Here is a 25450-nt window from a genome sequence, read left to right on the forward strand (position 1 = left end):
TCAGTAAAGTATACTGATTTACATCTGTGTGGGCGCAGTCCTATTCAAACTGTTGCAAAACTGCAAACATCCTTGATACTGATAATATTCAAGTAAACTCTTACAGTAGATCCGTTGTAGTAACTACCTGTATGTTTTTTTACACGGTCACTTATGTCAAGCTTCCATTTTTCTGAATATCACTACTACTAGGGCAGATCTGGGTTTAAGAAACACAAAATTTAGTGGCAAATTTATCAAAATGTGAGATTCACTCAATTTCTATCAATTCCTAAAGGATTTTTAGAGTCATATTTATCAAAGGGTGGAAGTTAGAGTTTATCATCTGATGAATACGCTTCTAGAAACTCATAGGAATGAATAGAAAGTGAATTTTTGTGAGGTGAGCGCTAATCTCAGAATTTGATAAATGTCCCCCTTAATGCCTTGTGTTTACAAAAGGCTTTATCATGCACATCTTCATGTTATTACTCATGGCTAAGCAGTTTTTTCCATCAGATGGGCTATTAAAACAGTACCCCAGCTCCCCCTCAAGGGGATAACAACAGAAGGTAGCAAGGCTGCAGCTCTTAGAGCTAAGCAAGACCTTCAAATTACCCTGGGCCCCATTCATCAATTGGAAACAAATATGACCATGGGGCTTCACATTTGCACTTCCACCGACCCCATTTTTGTAATCTACAAGGTAGTAATTAAAAGTCGGTGGTACCTAAACTCCCTCAAAAATAATACATCCTGCACGATAAGATAAATAGGATTCATATTATAAGGACTGTTTATTGTTGGAGAACTTGTATGTATCTACAAATACAAGTTTTTATTTCTTTGTCAGGCAAAACTGTGTTCTGCATGGCAGCCCGACTCATTGTTTGTTACATAGTTAAGTTGGGTTGAAAAAAGACCAAAGTCCATCAAGTTCAACCCCTCAACAATATATACCAATATCTATATCAATTGTAGATTTTAGTATCACTATAGCCATAGATATTATGCTTGTCCAAGAAATCATCCAAGGCCCCTCTTAAAGGCAATAACACCATCTGGCAGAGCAGGGCTATCCAACTGGCGGGCCACACCCCACATTGTGTGGCCCCCACATAAAAGTCTGCCTGCTGTGATTCCTTAACCTGTGTAAGCTTTAAACGATATCAGTACCGAGATCAACTGGCCCCTGCATTGTTTAAGTCTCAAATACAGACAGTAAATTTCTGCATTGTTCACACCTGTAATCCCCCCTGTAATAGCTCTATTGTTCGTACCCCTAAAGCCCTTTACTGCTCAGACCCGGACTGAAAGTGCCCACATTGTTTACCTGCTCATACCTTAGACAAAATGCAGGAGGGGCACCAGCATTGTGTCACTGTATGTAGCACAATATGAACTGTCCATGTTAGGGGTATATTTATCAAAGAGGTAAGTTAGAGATCACCACAGTCCGCTAGAGTGAAATTCCGCCTCTCTCCATTAGAGCCGTATTATCAGAGGGTGAAATTGAATGTCCACCATTTTATAATTACGCTTTTAAAAATCCCATAGAAATGAATGGAGAGAGGAGGTATTTCACGTTAGTGGACTGTGGCGATCAGGGGCGATCCTGGCCCCTCTGCCGCCTGAGGCAGCCGCAGTTGCTGCTGCCCCCCCTCCCCCGGAAATTCGCTCTTAAAGTACCAGGAGCAGCATTTTTGCTGCCCCTGGTACCTAGTGGTGTGCTGCCGCCTGAGGCGACAGCCTCAACTCGCCTCATTGGCGAAGCACCCCTGGTGGCGATCTCTAACTTTACAAGAGAGGTCACGTGCACACTCAGGCCCTTCAGTGCTGGTTCTGCTTGGTGCTTAAAAGCCTTAGGGAGACGGCACCCCCAAAATATCAAGTAGTAAAAGCAAAACAGGCTAGCACACACAGCGAGTTAAACCGGGGTCATACCCCTGGTGCGTGACGCAATAAACGCACCAGGGTGTATGACCCCGGTTTAACTCGCGATCTCTAACTTACCTCTCTGATAAATCTACCCCTTAGAGTCTTGATAGGTTTCCCTGTCTCCTGCCTTCCCTATGCTCCATGTGCCATATTCTGGCTGCCCTATACTCCCTGTGTGTGCCATACTCCGCCATGATGCCAGAGGGGCGAGCCAGTGACATTGTGGGCAGTGCAAGAGAAATCATGGGGGCGGGGATTTGATGTGGCAATTAGCGATTGACTGGTTGCCATGTTAATCAAGGGACATCCTGTCTTGACCCAGGCAGCCCTTCTGAAAACCGGGCTATCCGGGTCAAATTCGGACCGGTGGCAACCCTATCCACAGGGGAGGAGGCGGCATATGGATTTAAGGGTATGTTTATGGTATATTTAAAGGAATAGTTCAGTATAAAAATATAAACTGGGTAAATGTATCATATGTGCAAAATAAAAATGTTTCTAATATAGTTTGTTAGCCAAAAATGAAATTTGACTGGATGTCAAACAGAACACAACACTACTTCCTGCTTTGCAGCTCTCTAACTCTGAGTTAGTCAGCGACTTTAAGGGCAGCCATATGGAACAAAACTGTTCAGTGAATTTGCAATTGATCCTTAGCATGCAGCTCAGATTCAAAAGCAACAGTTATGACCCCCTCATGTCACAGATGTCAAACTCACTGTCCTCACTGTGAATAAGCACTTGAGCAGCTACAAATAAAAGTTATTTTCCTCTAGCCTAAAGGGATGGCATCTCCCTCTCCATAATGCCCTCTAATGTAGTTATAAAGAGTAATCATGTTCCCTTGCAAATGTCTTTTTCTACACAGAGAACAACCCCAATCTTGACAATCTACCCTCATAATGTAAATCTTCCATCCCCTTAACCAGACAAACAGTGTGTATTCCAAGTATACCCTCAAAGGAGCACAGTGGGATCTGTCAGGAGTATTGATCCTCCTTAAAGTGATACTGACACTAAAAATTTTCTTTACAAAATATTAATCTACATTAAAAGTTACCTATAGGTCATGTCATTTTTTGCTGATAGTTCTGCTTTTGTATGTAATTATTACTTGAAGTTCCTAAACCTGACTGTCCCATCTCAGTCTGTCAGTTAGAGTTTCTAAAGCTAACCGAGTACTGCTGCACAAATATAGAACCCCCTAATATAGGAACATGGGGGTATGAAAAGTATTGTGTAAGCATCAGTCAAATACCTTTATGGCAAAATTATAAATAGCATTCAAACATAATGTTATGATGGATATAAAAAAAGATTATTTTCTGGTGTCAGCTGCTATAGCTCAGCTATTAGCCTTCAGTAGAGCTGCAATATGTATAGCCACATGCAGGGCCGCCATCAGGGGGGCATAGGGGCTACTCCTGTACCGGGCTTAAAGGGGGGCCTGGCTGTGCTGCACCTTTCAAAATAGCCAGGCTTCCCTTGACAGCGCCAAAGCCATGGCGCCTCTTCTGAAGCCTTGAACCTTGAAAAGCCAAAGTCCCGAACAGTCAATGTCCCAAAGCTGTGAAAATACCTGAAGTCACGAAATGAGCCGAAGCCTCGAAAAGACCTGAAGTAACTAAAAGAGCCGAACTTGAGGTCCCGAAACCATGAAAAGACCCAAAGTCACGAAAGGAGCCAAAACTGAAATCCTGAAGCCACGTGTTCAGTTCTACTGAACACCAATGTGTGTTTTATTATTTTTTTAAACCCCTAGCCAAAAATTTATTATTTTAATACTCTATAGGCCCCTGGCACCAATGTTTTTTCAAAAAAAATATTCTCTGCAGCCCCAATGTTTTTTTAATATTGTAAGGGGGGCCCTGGCGCCAATGTTTTTTTTAATTTTTTTATGGGAGGCCCTTATAGGGGGGTCCTGACCATCAATGGCTTTTTATAACTGGTGTGTGGCGGAAGGGGGTTTACCATTTTTAGCGCTGATGACTATGTGGTCTTTTAACTGTGGGGTGGGGTGGGCGGGATCTGGAGAGGGGCTTGGGGGATGGGATGGGGAACAAAATGTAGTTGCATGGGGCCCCATGATTTCTAATGGTGATCCTGTCCACATGTACATTCTTTGTAAGCCCAACACATAATGTATCGAGTGTATGAAACACCTTTTAAAATTCAGGTCGGTCTTGAGATCAGTTTTGGAGTTTTTGCTGCTATACTGTGGAACCATTCCTACTACCTGATTAAATCTGAGATGAGTACACATGATATTTTGAGGTGGTTGCTGCTCATGTTGCAATCAGTCTCCAAATGGTCCTGTATGACTTAATCTAAATGTGGGCTAATGCCATTGCCCTTTGTATTTACCAATACGTACAATTAATATTCAGCCACTTCCTCCTATTGGGTCTGCTTAACCAGCTATTCACTTTTTCCCTGTTTCCTAGCAACATATGTAATCCAAGGCTGGGATGTGCGTGGGAGCAAAAAGCTGGACAGAATTTAAAGGAGAAGTAAACCCCGTATTAAAAAAAAAAAACGACCCCCCTATTCTACGTAGACCCTCCTCCCCCCAGTCTAGCTGCTACCCCGGGCACCCCTCAGTGCAGATTTAGGCATCAGAGTTTATGGCAGCTATCTTCTTCTCTTCGGTCGTATTCAGGAAGTAAGTGCCATATCTGCGCATGCGCAGTTGGAGCAGCCTTCAGGTTTTTGCCAACTGCGCATGCGCCGAAAGTCACGGAAATTGTTAAAGCGCAGCAAGAAGACCCAAAGATTACCGAAGAAGATCGCTGCCATGAACTCAGATGCCTGAATCTGCACCGAGGGGTAAGTAAAAAGTTAGGGGCATTTGCCCGGGGTAGCAGCTAGGCTGGGGTGGGAGGAGGGAGGGGGGTCTATGTAGGGTAGGGAAGTAGGGATTTTTTTTAATAAGGGTTTACTTCTCTTTTAAAGATCAGGTAGGCCTGCAGTTAAAGAATAGGGCTTCCTTGGTAATGAAGAAAGGTTGATGTCTGCCGAGTTGGGAAAAAAACACTAGTGCACCCAGTGCATACAGTATATGGGACTTCTTTAAATGCTCCACTTTTCTCTCACACTGTGAATATATACTAGCAGATTAAAGCAGATCTGTCACCTACTCATAAAAAGCTGTATAACGAAAGTCCTTTGCACATTAAACATGGAACCCATTTTTTTTATTTAAACATCCATACCTGTTATAAAGGTGTTTAAAGGAAAACTATACCCCCCAAACAATGTAGGTCTCTATAAAAAGATATTGCATAAAACAGCTCATATGTAAAACCCTGCTTCATGTAAATAAACCATTTTCATAATAATATACTTTTTTAGTAGTATGTGCCAATGGGTAATCCTAAATAGAAAACTGCCATTTTAAAAAATATGTACAGCCCCCTTTTATCGTATGATTCACGGTGCACACAAACATACCAAATAAACTATACATGTTAAGTCACATGAGCCAATTAACAGACAGAGTTCTGTCTTTTGCTCCCACACTTCTTCCTGTTACAGTTAGAGTTGTAGTATTTCTGGTCAGGTGATCTCTGAGGCAGCACACAGACCATCACTTAATGGTGGTTTAAGGCAAGAGATGTAAACAGTCAATATTTACTTAAATATATATATTGGTATGACAAGATTCTTTAATATGCCACTTAATTTGATATGAACTATATGTTGCTCAAGTATTCATTATGGGGGTATAGTTTTCCTTTAAATATCTGAGCTGTCAATCAAATATTACCTGCCCACCTCTATGCCTGAGGCAGAGAGGTGGGTCAGTGAATTACTGCCACTTTCCATTCAGCAATTCCTACGTGTCACTGTACTCCTAACATTCCCTGCTTCCCTCCTCACACTCTATAACTGTGTACAGCACTGCGCATGGGCATTAGGTTCCCTATTCAGATGCATGCACAAGATTTTGGGGTTATACACAACTTGCCTTAATAACAAATTGCCACAAAATGGCTTCTGTCTGCTTGCTGTGATTATGTAATTCCAACAATGAAGGAAACAAAATTTAAATAATAAATATAGAGTAAAGTTTATTTTGCTAAACTAACTTGATAGAAAAGAATTTGGAATATTTCTTAAGATGACAAGTTTATAATGAACCTGATCCTATTGTGTGTGTAAGAGTATTTAGACTGTAGCTCCTCTAGGTAAAGTCTAATGGGAACAACATATTAAATCTCTGCACAATATGTCTGAATCTCTTACATACCAACAGGATGAGCCCAACCATACCCCTCTCTATATAGTAAATAACAAGGGGCTTTCCTGGCAGTCAATGATTGGGAGTACAAGGAATCTGTTGGTGAGTGGGTCTACAATAGAGCCTTTACCCAGTTTCAAGGCAATTGTCCTGAGTCATTTCAAATTTGTCACCCAAACAGTCTACTCAGTGGTCTCAAGTGACAGACAAGCAACATCAAGCAATACATAAAGGTAAAACATTGCAGAGACTAAGGCTGGTATAATTACCAGTCCCTCCAAGCTAAAATAGTGCAGTCCAGATGGACGTGGCTCTCCATGTCAATGTTTTAGCCACTAGCCTGTTCCTGACCTCCACAGACCGCTTTTTAAAATCTCATACTTTTTTTATAGTCTGATTCACAAAAACATACCACCCAACCATTTTTCGCGGGACAGTCCCGATTTTGACAGCTCAACCCGCAGTCCCAGATTGTTACTGAAATGTCCCGACTTTCTCTTTGATCTCCTGCACTGAACAGCCAGAAAAAGATACAAAGTTTCTTAACCTCAATTGGCTTTTGACAGAGAGCCCAGAATATGTGGCAGGTGCACTTAGATACTTTGTAGCAATTTAAGATAAGCAAAGAAACAATTGTAACAATTTAACATAAGCTGGTCTCCTGGGGAAACCTGGGCAATTAGCAAAACTGTTATAAAACAGAAAAAAAACCACAAACTTTCATAACCTGCCAAATTTTGTAAAACGAACATTGTAATTAGGGGGTGTGGCCACAAAAATTGGCGTGGTCAAAAAATCTTTCTTCATCTTTCAATTTCCAAAATGTTGGGAGGTATGCAAACATCAGACCTATTAATATTTGCATGCTGAATACTCCCTATGGTTCCTGACAGAAAAGGAATCTTTGTAGTGCACTTTGATAGCTAAATATTGCAGGTATGAAAACGTCAGGTTCCTCTAAATGTTTAAATGATTTGTCTTTTTCTTTTTGTCTCCTTGGTGCCACTTTTTATTCCCTGAACCCTTTCAGGCCAGGCTGGAATGAGATGGATCTAATATAGGGTGTCCCTTTCTGAGAATATATACATTGAATTCCATGGGCCGAAGTGATTTAACCTAATCAGGACATCGCTAATTCACTAACAGGTGTTTTGATCTGGCAAATGGTTGTTACTCTGAAAATTCTGTAAAGTGCGAATTTTACTGAATGCCACTTCGTGACTTCGCCACCTCAGACCAGGCGAACTGCTAAAATGAAGCTGCATCTTCCTCAATCTTATGTCAGTGACATCATATCCTGTCTGCCGGAAATGCATTAAAGTTGTAAAAAAAACTGGCGACTTGTGCTTTTTTTAAGCGGGATTGCCTGCAAAAGTCCTTACTAATAAACTTTTTTGTGTTAACATTTTTCCCCAGACATTCGAAGGGCAGGGAACATTCGTTTTATGGTGGGCTCATGTCTAGGGCATTAGAGAATCTCTTTTGTCTTTATTCTGGCTCCTTGGACATTTGTAATAAAAAAAAAAACAGGCCACTTCAAGCATTTGCACCAACTTCTCTAATAAAGACGTCTATATGACTTTAATGTCTTTTATTCAAATTGACCTAAGCATATGAGTACTAACAAAGTTTTAATAGGCAGAAGTGATCGTTAGCGACAGTGTTGGACTGGCCCGGAAAAAACCCGCTGGGCCCCGACCCTCATGGGCCACCACCAGGCCCTCTCTCCCTGGTCCCCCCCCCAGTCCGACATTGGCTAGCGACATTTCACTTTGAAACGCTCCCACTGCCAAAGTAACACTAGCAAATACTCGCCAGCATTCAGCATCCAGGATGCCAATTTGCATTTTAGTAAATAGCATAGTGGTAATGAATTTGCACCTGGCGAATTGGTCCCTGGCAAAATTGGCCCATTAGTGAATTTGCCCCAATGTGAGGCACCCCTCACTGTGTGTATATATTTATATATATATACTTTGAAATCAATGGCCCAAATGCATGTAACCCTTTAAAAAAATAGTTACTTGAGCACTGCTGAATAATGCCGTGGCCTGAATGACACCTGGGAGCAAAAGCAGTAACATTCGGTGCAAGGGGAACGCCATTTAGTTAAGAGCTTTTCTGTTCAATGCTTTCCACCAAGGTTGCCAGGTTGACAGTTTTCCAGCCAAATGGGCTACTAATTTAAAGGCCGGACATGTTTTGAAAGCATTACTACCCAAGGTACAGATTCGGGCTACTTATTAGGCTTTTGGCTGGTTTGTACTTTGGAAACCAGCCAAAATTTTTTCTTGCTCTAATGTGCCAAGCCTGCGTCTCCCAATGCATGTTGGGTAATGTAGTTTTTGTTTAACAATTTGCCGACTGCCAAGATTTAATGCACAACTACAATACCCAGCATGCAATGGGACTGACTTGTGTAGAAGTCAGGAGTTACCAGATTTTGGACTCTGTACCTCAGACCTTAAACATTCTTGTATTTTTCGGTGACTTTCCTCAATTTCAGACAATTTTGGAGCAAAAATCTACTAGCCACAAAAAAGTCTCGAGGTTGACCTGTTTTACCAATATTTACTGAAATTGTATATGTACTAGGCCAGGGACACACGCTCAGATTCGGGTAGATTAGTCGCCTGGCGACAAATCTCCTCTTCTTTGGGAGCGACTAATCTCCCTGACTAACTGCCTTCATGACGACCGGCGGGATTTCACTCAGAGCGCTTTGTTTTCCAAAGTTGGAAACTTCGGGCGATTTTGGAAAACGAAACGCTCCGATTGCCATCCCGACGGCTAGAAGGAAGGCAATGGAAGGCAGTCCGGGGAGATTAGTCGCCCAGAAGAAGAGGAGATTTGTCGCCAGGTGACTAATCTTGCCGAATCTGACCGTGTGTCTCTACCCTTAGGGCCTTATGGGGCCTTTATACCTCCTGGGCCCTCCTCTGTAGTTACGCCCCTGGTGACCGGCGAATCTCAACTCATTTTGCTTCATGGAACATGAAAAAGGCGTATTTTCACATATATTCTTTATTTTTTAGACTTTCTTTCTCTGCACATATTCTGCTATTTTTGGGCTACTTTTCAAGGTGCCTCTTGGCTAGTTTTGGGCTGTTTTTCTACATGACTTTGGTTTTGAAAATTAGACCTGGCAACCCTACTTTCCACAAACGACCAATGTTTTTGCCTCTGCCAGTTCCACGGAAACTCGTGGTACAAAGGTTGGCAGAAGAGCTAATTATGAGACTGCCCTCTGGCGGCCACATGAAGGTACCGCGCGTTTTCACTTCCTTTACGTAGAGCTCAGCCTGTCTGTGCAGCTGCTTTTCTCTCCCTCTCAGTCCCATGGTCCCTTCCCAAATCGCAAATAATTCTGTCGCTTAGTGGCACCAGGCTAAGGGGTTGTAGCCGAGGGTGTGTCCTTGTGCTGAAATTCTGAACTCCCTGTGTGCCCTCCCTGCATGGAGCAGAAGCAAACCAGGGAGGGACCGAGCTCAGCAAATGGAGATCTGAAAGAGGGGGAGGGAAACTAGAGAGGGAGTGAGAGACAGGCTGATCGCCGAAACGAGGGAGAGCTAGAGCTGTCTGTCGCACACACATCCTAATCTGGAGCCCAGCATCTTGTCATCAGGTGAGTAATGGGAGAGCAGTGGCATGTGAGGGGCTGCTGTGTGTATGTTCATCATTATACTGCCTGTCTCTTTTTCTGGCTGCCTTGCTTCCTGCCTGCTGCTGCCATAGGACTTCATGCTGACTGTGCCTGTGTGAGGGGGAGTTGTGTGCACTAGTCCAAAGTACATGATGTGACAGCAGCACTCATTACTGGCAGATATTGTCACATGTGCTCGCAGATTGTTGTGCTCATATGCTTGCTCATCACTGCTTACATTTTCTCTAGTTTTTTGGGGTTCACTTTAATTGTAGGATGATGTGTCGGGGACACATCATCATTCCTTTCCTGGCCCAGTTTTCTTTAATCAGCTTGTAGTCTAGCAACAGCTGGCTGAGCTTTGTTTTTATATCGCATAATGACAGGAAAACTTGTTCTTAATTAACTTAAATAATTATGCTTGTGTTAAACCTCCGGGGCATAACTTGTCATAGGGCACAGATTTACGTCAGATTTCCTTTGTATGGATGCACATCGAATTGCCATTTCTTCTGAATATAATAGGCTCCTAAATAGTAGTGTATATAGTGAATAAAGTACCCCCTGTTGTAAATTATAAAGATTTTATACAGGTCAGGGAACTCCGAGGTAACTTCTAATAGCCTCATATTTTGCAACTGGGGGTACTTTATTTATTATAATACACAAGTTTTAGTGAGTCATGTGGCAGAAATTACATCAGAACTCACCGTTTATAACTGATGACATCAGAACTCACCATTTATAAGGATATAATTTACAGGATATTCATGGCTTTTGTGTATTATATATAGTGAATAAAGTACCCCCTCTTGTAAAATATAAAGATATTATAAGTTACTGAGGAGTTTCATGGCCATATAAAAACACGAGGCCGAAGGCCAAGTGTTTTTATACAGGTCATGGAACTCCAAGGTAACTTCGAATATCCTCATATTTTGCAACTGGGGGTACTTTATTATAATACACAAGTTTCAGCGAGTCATGTGACAGAAATGACATCAGAACTCACCGTTTATAACTGATGACATCAGAACCGTTTATATGGATATAATTTACAAGATCTTCATGGCTTTTGTGTATTTTATATATATATACATATAGTATGTATACATACATATAGCCCAAAGTGTCAGGTCTCCTTAGTAACACTGGAAGTGTTTGTACATTAACTGTATTCTTTGGTGATGTTGACAAGAAGATATACAGTTTCTTGTTTTGTAAAAACTCATCTAGGAAAGCCATTTTTATTTTTTTCACATTTATTCTTCATCCTTTGGCAAATATACTGAATGTCAGAAGGTGTTCACTTCTCGGTTCCTCAATGAGTTAATTGTTTTCGGAAGCCCCATTCTGGCCAGCATTTAGGAAGCGTGCTTGGGCATGCATTATGATGCTATTAACAAGCAAGCAGACATCAGTGTATGGTGCTTGGAGCTGCATGGGGAAGCAGGATTCTGTTTTTGATCCCCTCTACATACTGAGGTCCTTCCCACAGAGTGATTTATATGTTTTATGAAAAAGATCTTTTGGGTACAATTTGTTAAAATACTTAAAAATATTCAACCAACTATAGATTGGGCATTGTTTAGTATAGTAACCGCTTACTCAACTTTGGATAAAGGGGGAAAAGCACTTGGCAGAGAGATTGGCAGCAGCGTCCCATAAGGCAATACTTCACCAATGGCTTTCAAAAGAAGCCCCACCAATCATACTTACGAAACAAAAATTACATCACATATTCCATATGTACTGGCTGGAAGCCATGACAAAAAAAGAACAACAAACCCCAAAATTCTTTTCTATCTGGAGTATATACATTAATAGCCTCCCACAATCACTCGGACACCTAACAACCTATACCTTCTACGACACAACATGGTTCGACTCAGAAACTTTAAGAGGTAACATATTACTACAAGAAACAAATCAATGTGCTCAAAACACATGTATCCGAATTGGAACGACTACAAGATCCCCCCAGGAGTCACCATACCAATAGACTGTTAGCTTCTTACTTAAGGTAAAATGAATATAACTTGTGAAACCTGAAAGTAAATCTCAGACTTTGTTTCTGTGAATATACTTTATAATGTTCATTTTGCTTAAATATTACAATGATCCAATGCATGTAACTTCAATGACTATCATAACGCCTCAATTGGAAAATTAATAAAAACAAATAAAAAAAAAAAATACTTAAAAATATTGCTTCATTTGTTTTTTTTAAACCTATTTCTGTCATACTGGTCACTAAATGGATTTAACGACTTGATGCTATAAATTTCTACATTTATTTAAAACTTTTTTTAAAGTATCGGCTAACAAGACTGGTTTTCTTTCTCCGCAGACTCTGTTGCTAAGACTGCAGAAAAATGCAGACCTTTCTGAAAGGGAAGAGAGTGGGTTACTGGATGAGTGAGAAAAAGATCAAGAAATTGAATTTTCAGGCATTTGCAGACTTGTGCAGGTAAGGCCAAAATCCAAGGTGTGGGGTTTATGATGACGCAGCACAAATAGAGAGTGTAAGGTACGGAGCTGGTTCATGGACTGTGGTTTCCATATTCCTGACACCTGTAAATCTGATCATTTGGCCAACCATTTGTTAATGACCCTGCATAAAATGCTAGTTTGTTGCACGTCATTTTGTTACTTTTAAGCAGCTTCCATACCCTCAAGAATTTGCTTCAAATAAAACCTGTACATCTAGGGTGGGGGTATTTAGCTATTTAATGGAGGGTGTGCTCTGTTTTTTACCAGGACCCTAACCTGTATGACGCATTTCAGATAGTTCTAGAGAAATCTAATTAACTCTATCCAGTGGCATAACTACAGGTCACAGAGCCCCATGGCAAAATAATTTTAGGGCCTCTGTACTGTTTTTTTCAACAGTATTTATCAAGAGTGATTATCAATGATTACATCACTGCTCCCTCTAACAATTGCAGGGCCACATTCCCCAGAAATTAGGGGTTAACTGTCTCCTGATAAAATGACTCTAGTTTGTGTGTGTGTAATAGGGATGCTAGATTGTAAGCTCCATTGGGGTAGGGACTAATTGAAGGTCTGCTGCATAATGTCCTGGCTCAAAATAGATAAAAAAAGACACTAAGCAGAAATAACAACCGTATTGGGGTTTAATTACAAAGCAGTTAAGGAATATGAGTTTTTAGAAAAGGTCAGATATGGGTTTTTAGAAGGTTTAGAGATTTCATCTCCATTCTCAGTTTTTAAGAGTGACTAATCTTGTTGACTTTCTTCATGCATGTGTTGATTTGATTTGTCAAATGGTCTCAGCTTTATATAATTATTATTGCACACAAGTAGCAGTGGAGTTTTAGGATGGAAGAAGAAGGCTATTCTCTTTGGCACGATAAGAAGAAAGACTCAGAACTTCCTTCTATTTTCTCATTAACTACTTCCTGCTCAGAAGTGCCACTCTGGTCAGGCAATGGCATATTGTTCTAAAAGAGAATGTATTTTTGTGAGTCAGAAAAAGCCGCAAGTCCATTCAACGTAAAAGTGACACTAATGGGTTTTTTTTGTTTTTTTTATAAATTGTCTCCTTGTGATCTTCAAGACCTGGTGCTTCCTTCAGATATGTTACTGTAGCTTGACACTGGCCTCAGCTGTATTGTTAGCACTAAGTGGCTGTAGCGTTGAGGAGGCACATTTTTAATTCTACGCACTTCTGTCCCTGTGGTGTGAGTTTTGTAATGGAACAGTGTAAGTATCACTTTAATGAACTAGGAGAGTTTTATGCAAGAGTAGTAACACACACCACAACCAGACAGTAATTAGCTCTTATCTTCAGGGTGTATCCTGTGCTGAAACAATTTCTTGATCCGACCTGGACTTCAAGTGATTTCTCTTTGTACGTGCTGTGGATTCCCCATTGTGCTTTGTATATTTAATAACAAGATAACCAACTTTTTTATTGGATATCAGGATAGATCACTTTTTAACAATATTATTGTTATGACATGTTTAGGATCAACACATTCTGTGAAAAGAAATGCTTTCCATCCTATATTTCTAATTATAACATTGGAATCAAGCTTAATTTGTACCAGGGATGTGACAGGATATGTCGACCTGAACTCAAGACATTGGGATCATGCACCCCTTTGTGGTTCAACATTAGTCCTCCATTACATCATACCAAGGTTACACATCTATTAAACCTTAACATAGTTGTATGAATATCTAAGACAGGAATTCAAAGTTCAACGCAGATGTCTGTCCTTAAGGCTAGCCGCTAAACTTATATCAGTGTTTCAAAATTCAGGTGATTTCAGTGTAAGTCTAAGGCGGGGAGCATTTATGTCTCTTTCTGTTGCATTTTTTTGGGCTGCTTAAAAAGGTGGCATACTGAGAGTCTCAGTGTCCTGTCTGCCATTACCCTTAAAGGAGAAGTAAAGCTTTACTAAAGAAGTAGGCTAGAAATGTTGTACATTATGTTTTGGACTTCTGTACCAGCCCAGGGCAACAACAGCCCTTTAGCAGGGAGGATCTGTCTCCCCAAAGATGCCCCAGTAACTCCTCCTCTTCTTTTCACTACACATGCTCTGTGCTGCTGTCACTTACTGAGCTTAGGGGCACACTCACAATATACAGTACAAATTTGAATAGAAATGTCACAATATATGGCTGATTAGCAATTAATATAGACAATTACTACATGGCAGCACAGAAACCAGTGCAATTAGCATCATAATTTAATAATCAGCCCTGTAGCATCAGCTTATATTACAGAACAACCTCATTTTCTGCTGGATAATTTGTGATGACCCCTAAGCTTAGCTTCTCAACAGCTGCTCAGAGGCCACTGAGCATGTGAGTGTCACAGACACTTTCCAAGATGGTGACCCCCTGTGACAAGTTTGAAGTCCTGGATCATTGCTGCTATTGACAAGTTGAAACTTAAGACTGGTGCAATAACTTCAGTATATAAAATATTTTTATAAATGTTTAGCCATATTCATTCTCAGGGTTTAGTTCTCCTTTAAAGGATAATCTTTGTCAGCTTACTGCACCGTTGTAATTATGCCGCTTGTCACAAAATTTACGGATGTATGCCTGTTCAGTTACAAACAGTTCAACTTAATGGTTACTTCGATCCTTACTCACTTACCACTGCTCATAGGGTGCCTCCAATATAGGGGCATAAATTAGCACAGAACTGAGTTAATTTGCACCTGCTACTTGGGGAAGTTTGCACCTTGCACTGTTATGGGTAGTGCTTCTGGTCATGCATTTGAGCAGTCTGGACCAACTTAAATCTGGCTTTATCTGCCCTGTGCTAGGATCTGACATTTGTATGTTTATATAGGTGGACACTGAGGCCAGTTGTTCTGTTGTGTGATGGGAGTCAGGATTCCAAAACTCAACAGTATTAAAACTATTTACCTTTAAATAAACTTTTAGAATGATGTAGAGAGGGATATTTTGAGACCGTTTGCAATTGGTTTTAATTTTTTATTATGTATGTTTAAGTTATTTCGTTTTTTTATTCAGCAGCTCTCCAGTTTGTATTTTTAGCAATCTGGTTGCTAGGGCCCAAATTACCCTAGCAACCCTGCATTGATTTGAATAAGACGTGAATATGAATAGGAGAGAGCCCTATTAGAAAGAAGATTAATAAAAAGTAGCAATAACAATACATTTGTAGCTTTACAGAGCATTTGCTTTTTTTTAGATGGGGTCAGTGATCCCCATTTGAAAGCTGGAAAGAATCAGAAGAAAAAGGCAAACTATAAAAAATAAATAATGAAGACCATTTGAGATTTTGCTTTGAAATTAGACATTCTATAACATCCTAAAAGTTAATTCTTATAACTTTAACACCTTATAAGGTGGACCACCACCAAGAATGTAAATGTAGAAAATACTTGTGCCATGAAGTGGTTGTTGGTTTGTATACAAAAAAAAACCATGCCTTGTTCAGAAGAAAAAGAGTATAACAGTTAGGAGTCAAGTCAGGTTATTTTCCAGAACAGGCTGCAACAATGTAAACAGATCTCAAACACTGTAAAACGTTTCATGAGATGGTTTAATAAACTGCCTTCTGCTATACTATAGAGTATAGACAGTGGTGACTTAGTTTTAACTTTATGGGGTTTGTTTACAACATGGAAGTCAGAGTGCAAAGTGCAAAAACAGGCACACTCTTTCATGAGGTACATCGCTGGTTACATTCAACAGTGCTCTATTCACACGGGGAGGCACCTAGGCATCCTCCCCTCCCCGCCTGTTGTCTTGTATGTCATTCACTAGTGCTAGTTAGGAGCATCTGCGGATGCAGGTCATAACTGATCCTTTTACTCAGGGCTGGTCCTATCACATGTGGGGCCCAATTGGGACCATGTTGGCGGGGCCCCTAGACAAAGTGTTGCTGGCTACTGACACACCAAGTATTTAGGAAAATAAGGGCATACAGGCACAAAATAGAAAGGAAAGGGGCAGACAAGGTAACATAATAGGGGCACACAGGGTAAGAGAGAGAGGGAGGAAATAGGAGAGTGGACTGGGCCAATTAGTTTGGGGCTGGGCCGATTCAGCTTGGGAGCAGGCTTGGTTGGATTGGGGGCAGGCAGGGCCTAGCAAGGTTGGAGGAAAGCTGGGCCTATGAGAGTTGGGGGCAGGCTAGACCTATGGATTTGGGGATGGGCTGGACTCTCAAAGTTGGGGGCAGGCCAGGCAGCATCATGTGCTGAGGGAAATATTATCTGTGCTGCCCTGTGGTGCGGGGCCCCCCAGAGGTGCGGGGCCCAATTGGGCCCAATTGGTCCAATTGGCCTAAGGCCGGCCCTGCTTTTACTTATCACATAACCTATGGTAGAGTCCTGCGTGGAATCAATTTCCCGAACCCGCAGCCCGCGACCCGAACCGCAACCCACAAATTTACCCACTTTGAACTGCTACCCGACTCGGACCCGCAACTGCTTTATCCGCAACCCGCTGGCCACCATCAAACAGGAAGTGATGTTGCTGCAAACCGGAAGTGAGCGGGGATAGAAAAAAGGACCAGAATATAGACAATATAAAATAAGATAAGAAATTTAGATGAGACCCGCATCTATACCCGCACCTTAAATCCTACCCTCATTCCGCAGGGTACCCGTTTTTTTTGCGATTAACACATGGGTATCCAACCCACTTGGGGACTCTACCCTATGGAGGGGGGTAAGGACAGGGTTGGCCCGGGTCTCCCAACACTCTGATCTGTACTTCATGCTGGATTTTTTGTTATGCGGCTCTTGGTGCAGAGCACCTGGGGAGCTTGTTTTGGTGTGCCAGTCCATTTCATGCTATTACAGTTTGTTAAAAGTAAAATTACTTAAAGGAAAACTTTTCCCCCCAAATGAATATTTAAGCAACAGATAGTTTATATCATATTAAGTGGCATATTAAAGAATCTTACCAAACTGGCATATATATTTAAATCTCTTGCCTTGAATCACCATTTTGTGATGGTCTGTGTGCTGCCTCAGAGATCCCCTGACCAGAAATACTACAACTCTTATTGTAACAGGAATTTGTGGAAGCAAAAGACAGAACTATTTCTTTTAATTGGCTCAATTACCTAACAGGTATGAGTTGTTTGTGTGCACCGTGAATCCTATGATCCCAGGGAGGAACCCTTATTATAAAATGGCAATTTTCTATTTAGGATTTCCCAATAGCACATACTACTAAAAAAGTATATTAGTATGAAAATGGTTTATTAAGATGAAGCAGGGTTTTACACATGAGCCATTTTATGCAATATCTTTTTATAGAGACCTACATTGTTCAGGGGGTATAGTTTTCCTTTAATGGTCAATTGACATCTAAAAGGGAAAATATCATCTTTACATTTACTTTGTATCTGTTCATCTAATACTTACAAATAAATTATCACTAGTGATGTGCGGTTGACAGAAAGTTGACCTGTACTGACAATAAGCCACCTGCTCCCAACCTGACCTGGCGAGCTATTTTATTGCTTTATTGACTCGTTCCCTTCCCTCCCATCTTTGTTATCTTCGAGATAGGGCAGGGCAGGAGCAAGTCCATAAATACAGACTTCTAGAGGAGGAAGGGGGTGGGCAGGTAGCAGACTTTTGCCCAAACTCATGGGTTTGGAGCAAGTCCATATATCAAGAGTGACTACAAAATACCTACTTTAAATGAGTAAGGGTTTCCTGCTATAGGTCTATAGAGAACCATGAATGGTACTTGACCCCTGGTTATCTTACGGTGTAAAAACTAAACTCATTGTATTCTACAGAGCTGATCTGTTATCTGCTGTGTAAAATTGCCTTTCTGCCTATTCAGATTGAATGGCATCTCCCATGGTTACATATCAACATGACCAAGTGATCTGTGTGGACAGAATGACTACAATGCTTTATATAGTCAAAATTAGTTTCTATTGGTCTGATTTTGATCTGGACAAATTCATGTTCTCATCTTTATCATCATCTTTATCTTCTCATCAATATACAGGCATAGCATATATTATCCAAAATGCTTGGGACCTGTGGTTTTCTGTTTAAATCATCACTCTATAGTGTAGAGCACAATGCCTTAAAGGGGTGGTTCACCTTCATGTATATATTCTAGAATGGTCAATTCTAAGCAACTTTCCAATTGGTCTTCATTATTTATTTTCTATAGTTTTTTAATTATTTGCCTTTTTCTTCCGAATCTTTCCAGCTTCCAAATGGGGGTCACTGACCCCATGCAAATTGTCTCAGAATATCACTCTCTACATCATACTATGGGGCCCATTTACTAAGGGTCGAAGTGAATTCAAAAACTTCGAATTTCGAAGTAATTTTTGGGTACTTCGACCATCGAATAGGCCAAAATTCTATGCGAATTTAAAAAACTTTGAATATTCGAAAATCTAAGTACTGTCTCTTTAAAAAACTTTCACTTCAGCCACCTTAAACCTGTCGAATTGCTATGTTAGCCTATGGGGACCTCCTAGAACCTATAGCCAGTATTTGGCTAAGTTTTTAGAAGTTGAAGGTTTTTTTTTGAAGATTGATTAATTCGTTTGATTCGAACGTTTTGATTTCAACAATCGATCGAACAATTTGAATTCCATCGAAAACAGCTAAAATTCTACAATTCGATGGTCAAATTTCAAAGTTTTACCACTTCGAAATTCGACCCTCAGTAAATGTGCCCCTAAGAGTTAACTCAGAGATGAACAACCCCTTTAAAGGAGTTGTTCAGTGTAAAAATAAAAACTGGGTAAATAGGATGTGCAAAATAAAACATGTTTCTAATAAAGTTAGTTAGCCAAAAAATGTAATGTATAAAGGCTGGAGTGAGTGGATGTCTAACATAATAGCCAGAACACTACTTCCTGCTTTTCAGCTCTCTTGGTTTCCACTGATTGGTTACCAGGCCGTAACCAATCAGTGACTTCAGGGGGGGCACATGGGCCATAACAGTTGCTTTTGAATCTGAGCTGAATGCTGAGGATCAATTGCAAACTCACTGAACAGTTATGTCCCATGTGGCCCCCCTTCAAGTCGCTGATTAACTCAGAGAGAGCTGAAAAGCAGGAAGTTGTATTCTGGCTATTATGTTGGACATTAGGGTCCCCGACCCAAAATTACATTTTTGCCTAACTATATTAGAAACATTGTTTATTTTGCACAGACTATCTATTTATCCACTTTTTATTTTTACACTGAACTGTTCCTTTAAGGTACCTAAAACAATTAAAAATAAATATGAATCAATACAATTGATTTGCCATCAATATGTATTTATTTAAGCTAAGTAATCATGAGTAGTTATGAGTCTTATTATAGAAAAAAAACAGTCGAAGAAGTATTTTTTGTTGAAAGAGACTCTGTGGGTAAATAGCATTCTATATTTCTGAATAACCAGTTTCCAGATAATGAATGTCATACCTCTATCAGCAAGTGCATGAGATTATTGGCTGGCAGCACTTCTACAGGGTTTTATCATACTCTAGTCCTTTAAGAAAGGGTTTGCTATGCTTAGTAGGCTGCTCCACCGACTCTCTAGATATGGGTTTAGTAGGTCTATTATTATATTAGCCTCTAAAGGAAAAAAGACCTAAAGCAGCATTATACTAATAAATTATGAATTAACAATAAATCAGCTTTCATATGGAAAATGGCATTCCTGTATCTGAGAGGTGCAGGTCAGTTTTATGAGCAGGCCCACTGGCGTCCTCTGTTTTACTGATAAAACATTTAAATTATGTAAATAGATAAATAATGCTTCCTGAGCAGGTAGGTTATGACAATATGGATCATTGCTTAAAATTTAAGTAGATGCATATTCATATATAGCAAGTTTACCCTTTGATTGTATATGGCTGACCTTTGTTTGGGCGCGCAGTGCTGGGCATCAGTAATGAGTGCCTATTAGGGTGTGGGTGGGTATCATGAAATATCGACAGGTCTGGTCATTTCCCACTTAATTGTATAAATACTCTTGCATTGTTTGGGTTTTTAAAGACTCTAACAAGTCAAAGATCATGTCAAGACAATATTATTTGTTTTTGCTTTATTTTATTTGTTTTACCTGCATATTGGATAGACTGATCATCTTAAAACCAAGTAAAAGCATATTGGTCTATCTTCATTTTTACACCTGGCATGTGTAAAAAAAAATATTGTAACCTTTACTCCTGACCCTTAGAATTTGTTTGTTTGTTGTAGCAGTCTTTAACTAGGTCTGTCACTTTAAGTTAATGCTGTTTAGCTGAATATGGAAAGGATCATCTCTTAATCCTGTAGAAAAAAATATTCAGTGAGGATGCATAATCGTCCTGCAGGTCGTCTTCTGTTTGCTCAGCCTATATATATATGATGTAAATATAAAAGAAGAATTTAATTAATTCATGATTACTACGACGCATTTTGATTCTCAAGGAATCGTCATCAGGTGATGTATATATATCTGTACACAGTTATGGGATCAGTTATCCGGAAACCCATTATGCAGATCGCTCCGAATTACGGAATGACCATAGACTCCATTATAATGAAATAATCCAAATTTTTAAAAAATTTCCCTTTTCTCTGTAATAATAAAACCATACCTTAGACTACAGCTAATCCATTTATATTTCTATTTTTTTTAAGAAATGGCTGCTATCCAGTCAGCCTATATTTTAATTTGGACTATTAGTTCTTAACTTTCGCTCTCTGGTTATAAATTGGCCTTTAGGGGCGGTGTCTCCAACCCAACTCTGGACCATCTTGTATATGCTGCTGCTACAATGTCACACCAAATATTCCATATTCCAAATGTGGTGTGACAATTAGGGGCAGATTTATCAAAGGTCGAGGTTAATTTCCTTGAAAATTCAAATTTTGAGCAATTTGTGTGTACTTCGACTAGGGAATAGTCCAAGTTCGATTCGAATTTGAAAAAAATTTGAATATCGAAATTTATCATGTACTGTCTCTTTAAAAATTCGACTTCGACCATTCGCCATCTGAAACCTGCCGAATTGCTGTTTTAGCCTATGGGGGATCTTGTAGAACCTATTTGGAGTCAATTGGTGGACTATTCGATCAAAAACTGACCTATTCGACCAAAAAAAACGTAATTTCGGTTGGTCTTTTTGAATTCGAATTTCGAAATTTTTCAATTCGACCCTTGATAAATATGACCCTTAATGTATGTTTAGTAGGGATGAACCGAATCCAGGATTCTGCCTTTTTCAGCAGGATTCTGATTCGGCCTAACCGAATCAGAATCCTAATTTGCATATGCAAATATTTGCATATGCAAATTAGGGGTGGGGAGGGAATTCACATGACTTTTTGGCACAAAACATGGAAGTAAAAATTTTTTCCCTGTCCTACCCCTAATTTGCATATTTAAATTCGGATTCGGTTCGGTATTCGGCTGAATCTTTCGCAAAGGATTCGGGATTTTGGCTGAATCCAAAATAGTGAATTTGGTGCATCCCTAATATTTAGTTTGTTGGACAAATGAACCGACATGTGAAGCTTGCAGTTAGAAGTAGGAGTTACCTGCTGTCTTACCATAACATGATATACTGCCTTCTTGATTGGACTGCAAAACTTCATTCAATACCTTTATGAAATTTGGAATCCGTTCCATAGGAACTATTCTATACTGTCGCATGGCATTGCATAATCCCTCTCTTCATTAAACACTACTGTGTGTTGCCATTATGGCATAACTCTTAAAGGAACAGTAACATCAAAAATTAAAGTGTTTTAAAGTAATACAAATATAATACAATGTTGCCCTGCACTGGTAAAATTGCTGTGTTTGCTTCATAAACACTACTATTGTTTATATAAATAAGCTGCTGTGTAGCCATGGGGGCAGCTATTCAAAGGAGAAAAGGCTCAGGTTACACAGCAGATAAGCTCTGTAGAACATAATGGTGTTATCTGTTATCCACTATTTAACCTGTACCATATAGCCTTTTTTCAATTTCCGCCTTTGCTACACAACAGCTTGTTTATATGAACTATAGTAGTGTTTCTGAAGCAAACATCAGTTTTATCAGTGCAGGGCAGCACTAAGTGATATTTTCATTACTATAAAACACTTTATGGAGAAAAAAAATAGTAGTTTTTTTTCCCTATTCCCTAATTTAATGCTTTGTGGGTATAGTGGCCAACAGCTGCCTTCCAGTATATGCCTAAGCACATATAATATCCATGCTTTTACACCCTTTAAATTACTTACAACATGGGAACAGAACAATCTGATATGTGGTCTCTGAAACACTGTTCAGAAGCCTGAACTTTCCAGGGCCCACCATCTAATGGCACAAACAATGAAAACAAGAAACAAAATGAAAACAAAAAGAAGAACTTAAGTTAGGGTTGCATTTTTATGCTTGCCTGTTTATGTTCAGAGTCCTTCCTGTGCCGGGTCCTGCTTATATTGAGGCCATACAACAGTGGAATGTAAGGGGTATAGTAGAACATGATTGGAACAATATAGAAAGATGGTAACAACAAAATTCCTGTATTAATATTGTTCAACATGCAGCTTTTCTGATTGGAGTAGTAGTTCAGCAACAGCTTGACCGCCACATAAATACTGAAGCTTCACAAAGTTTGTGTTACTTCTAGTCTTCTTGGTAGAGTAGGATCCATTCTTGTGAGAGCTGCCGTTCCTTTAATTATATCTCCAGCTACAGACAAAGAGCTGGAATAATTAAGTGAATCCAGAAGAATAAAGGAAGTAGAAGAAACTGGCAGGAGATTGTAAAATCTCTTGGAAGGCTCATTATGGTGAGACTTTTGAAGAATACAGTACCTGCTTGCTGTGCTAAACAACCCTGGAAACCTAGCGTCAGGGCCAAATTGGTTGAAATTTAGGGGTGTTCACCTTTTTGCTGTCAGAATATTTTGCGTTTTCTTTAAGATGATAATTAAACTCTGTTTCTCTATGTGAATTTGTTATAAGCAAAGGTTGGCTCTGACCAAGTCGGGAACCTGAGAGCAGAACACATAGACTGAAAATCTTTGTGCTGGTATTAAAAAAAGACTAGATAAGTTATTGTTGTATGTACAGAGGGTCCATAGAAAGGTCTTGTATAATTTTAGAGCTTGCTCTACTCACAAAGTAAGGCTAATATTTTAATTATATTGTTTAATATAGTGTTTTCAGTTCTTTAGTAGTGATTAAAGGGACCATTTACAGTATCACGATATACATAATTTTTATATAAATTGGGTACTTCTTTCAAATAATATTCTGTTTGCAGATATTGGACAGACAAATAGCAAACTTATTGCTTACATGAGTTTGTCCTGATAAGACCTTTTTTGTTTAAGTAATTAGATTTTTTTTTTATTATTCTAGGAAAAGAGGCATTGAGGTCATACAGGTAAGTCTTTCATTTTTTAAAATAAATATTTTATACTGAGTATTGGCTATTTTTGCTTTCAGAAAATAATGCATCCATTCTACTTAAATCTCTTTAAACAATGAAAAGTTAGTATAAATTATTCAGAATCTGCTTTAGACATCAAGACACAGCCCCATTGTAAGAAAAGGTCATGAGATCATAAATGCCTTTTTATATTCCACATATAAATGATGTGCCGTAAGAAAAGCAAGGCTATCCTTGTCCCAAAAGATGGATGGCATGTTTAACTACTTGTTCATGCCATATTTCAAAGAGCACTGGAGATTCTATTTTGTAATGGCTTATGATCAGCCCACAAGCAGTGGCATAACTACTCACCGGTGGGTCCTGGTACAGCATGTGCACCTGGGCCCCCATGTTGGGCTCTCCCCCCTATGAATCGTGCAAGTTGTAATATCTCCCCCTGCCTAGCCTCCTGCGATAACCATTATTGCAGCTCCGGTGGGCCCCAAGGGGGTGAGGGGCCCAGTGCGATCGCACCCCTGATATTTACACCACTGCCCACAAGCCTTTACAGGGATTTAAGGGACAAGGCTGTGTTATATGTTAATTTTTTTCCCATTAGACTTGTGCTTTTTGCAGTAGACTAGCCTTCTTGGGTTGTACTGTGCATGCAAAAGTCTAAGCCTAAAGAAGGACATCTAGGTAAGGTAACTAAGGAGGTGGTGTGTCACTGTGTGAATTATTTTTTTCTCCTGATTGGTGAATTGGGGTTTTCTGATGCTCCAAAGAGAATGGGACATAAGGAGTGCTCTTTTTCTGATGCATTGCATGGGCCATTTGTGGTAAAGTGATTGGAGATTGCTAGAAACATGTTTATAGCTATTGTGTTATCCAGACATGGGGATGCCCCTGTTATTTTAAATTTACATAGTAGTAGCCACTAAGGACAAGTACACAAATTGTGTGCAGTGTTACTCTATATTAGTAACCTACCCATAACCTAGTCATAATACAGACGAGTCATACTTAATTACTGACACACAGTCGCCAACTGTTATATTTAGCTTTGATTTTGAAGCACATTTGTTAGTTGCCCACAAAACTCCTTGCTTATTCTCTGGTTTTATTTCAGAAATGCACATTAATGGCAACATTAATTGTGAAACTTCTGAAAATCCAAAACACTATAGGGCTTATACTATGTTGGGGCAAGGTGCAAAGTGCAAAAAAATAATACTATTGTGCAGAGTGCCTTATATTTCAAAGTTTGTTTCTTGCCTAAAACTGATAAGAAAATTAAGCACCTGCATGTAGCCATGTCCTGGAACAACCCCTAACTTGTGTGTCATTTAGAAATCACACGTTATGTAGCCCTGCACTTCAGTAGTACTGACTAGTTTACACTGAAGCAATCTGACATGTATTTGTGACCAAGCCAAGGTCAAAGGGGACAATTGGTTAATTACATAGAGAATGTTCACCTAAGAAGGCTGGTACCCAACCCTACAGAAAATACCTTACAGAGGTTTTTATTTTTTTCAAAATTGAATAAAAGTAGACAGGTATAGGTTCACATCCATTTACTGTTTACTTACTTTTTTTCTTGACTCCGTTTCTGTTATTTATTTTGTTAGTTTAAATTATCTTAATTTATTTAACTGGCTTTAGAGGGAATGCCTCTATTAATTAATAGTAGATTTCAGTTACAATCAGCCATAGTTATAAAAGAATACAGATCTAGAAATGACTACATACGAAGCCATAAAGAATGCTAGGATTGCTGTTTTTGAGAGAATGA

The 25450-nt window shown here is 39.6% G+C and overlaps 1 protein-coding gene across 1 annotated transcript in view; it reads left to right on the top strand.

Annotated features, from left to right (window-relative positions):
* Positions 1-9428: 9428 nt before the first annotated feature.
* Positions 9429-25450, top strand: part of itpk1.S (inositol-tetrakisphosphate 1-kinase S homeolog) — an 83792-nt gene continuing 67770 nt past the window's right edge. Inside the window, exons 1-3 of the mRNA XM_041574603.1 lie at positions 9429-9782; positions 12151-12270; positions 23643-23667. Coding sequence (XP_041430537.1) covers positions 12176-12270; positions 23643-23667 — 120 coding nt within the window. The 5' untranslated portion in view covers positions 9429-9782; positions 12151-12175. The remainder of the gene's footprint in view (positions 9783-12150; positions 12271-23642; positions 23668-25450) is intronic.

Source organism: Xenopus laevis, chromosome 8S (genome assembly GCF_017654675.1).
Source record: "Xenopus laevis strain J_2021 chromosome 8S, Xenopus_laevis_v10.1, whole genome shotgun sequence".
NCBI lineage: Eukaryota > Metazoa > Chordata > Amphibia > Anura > Pipidae > Xenopus > Xenopus laevis.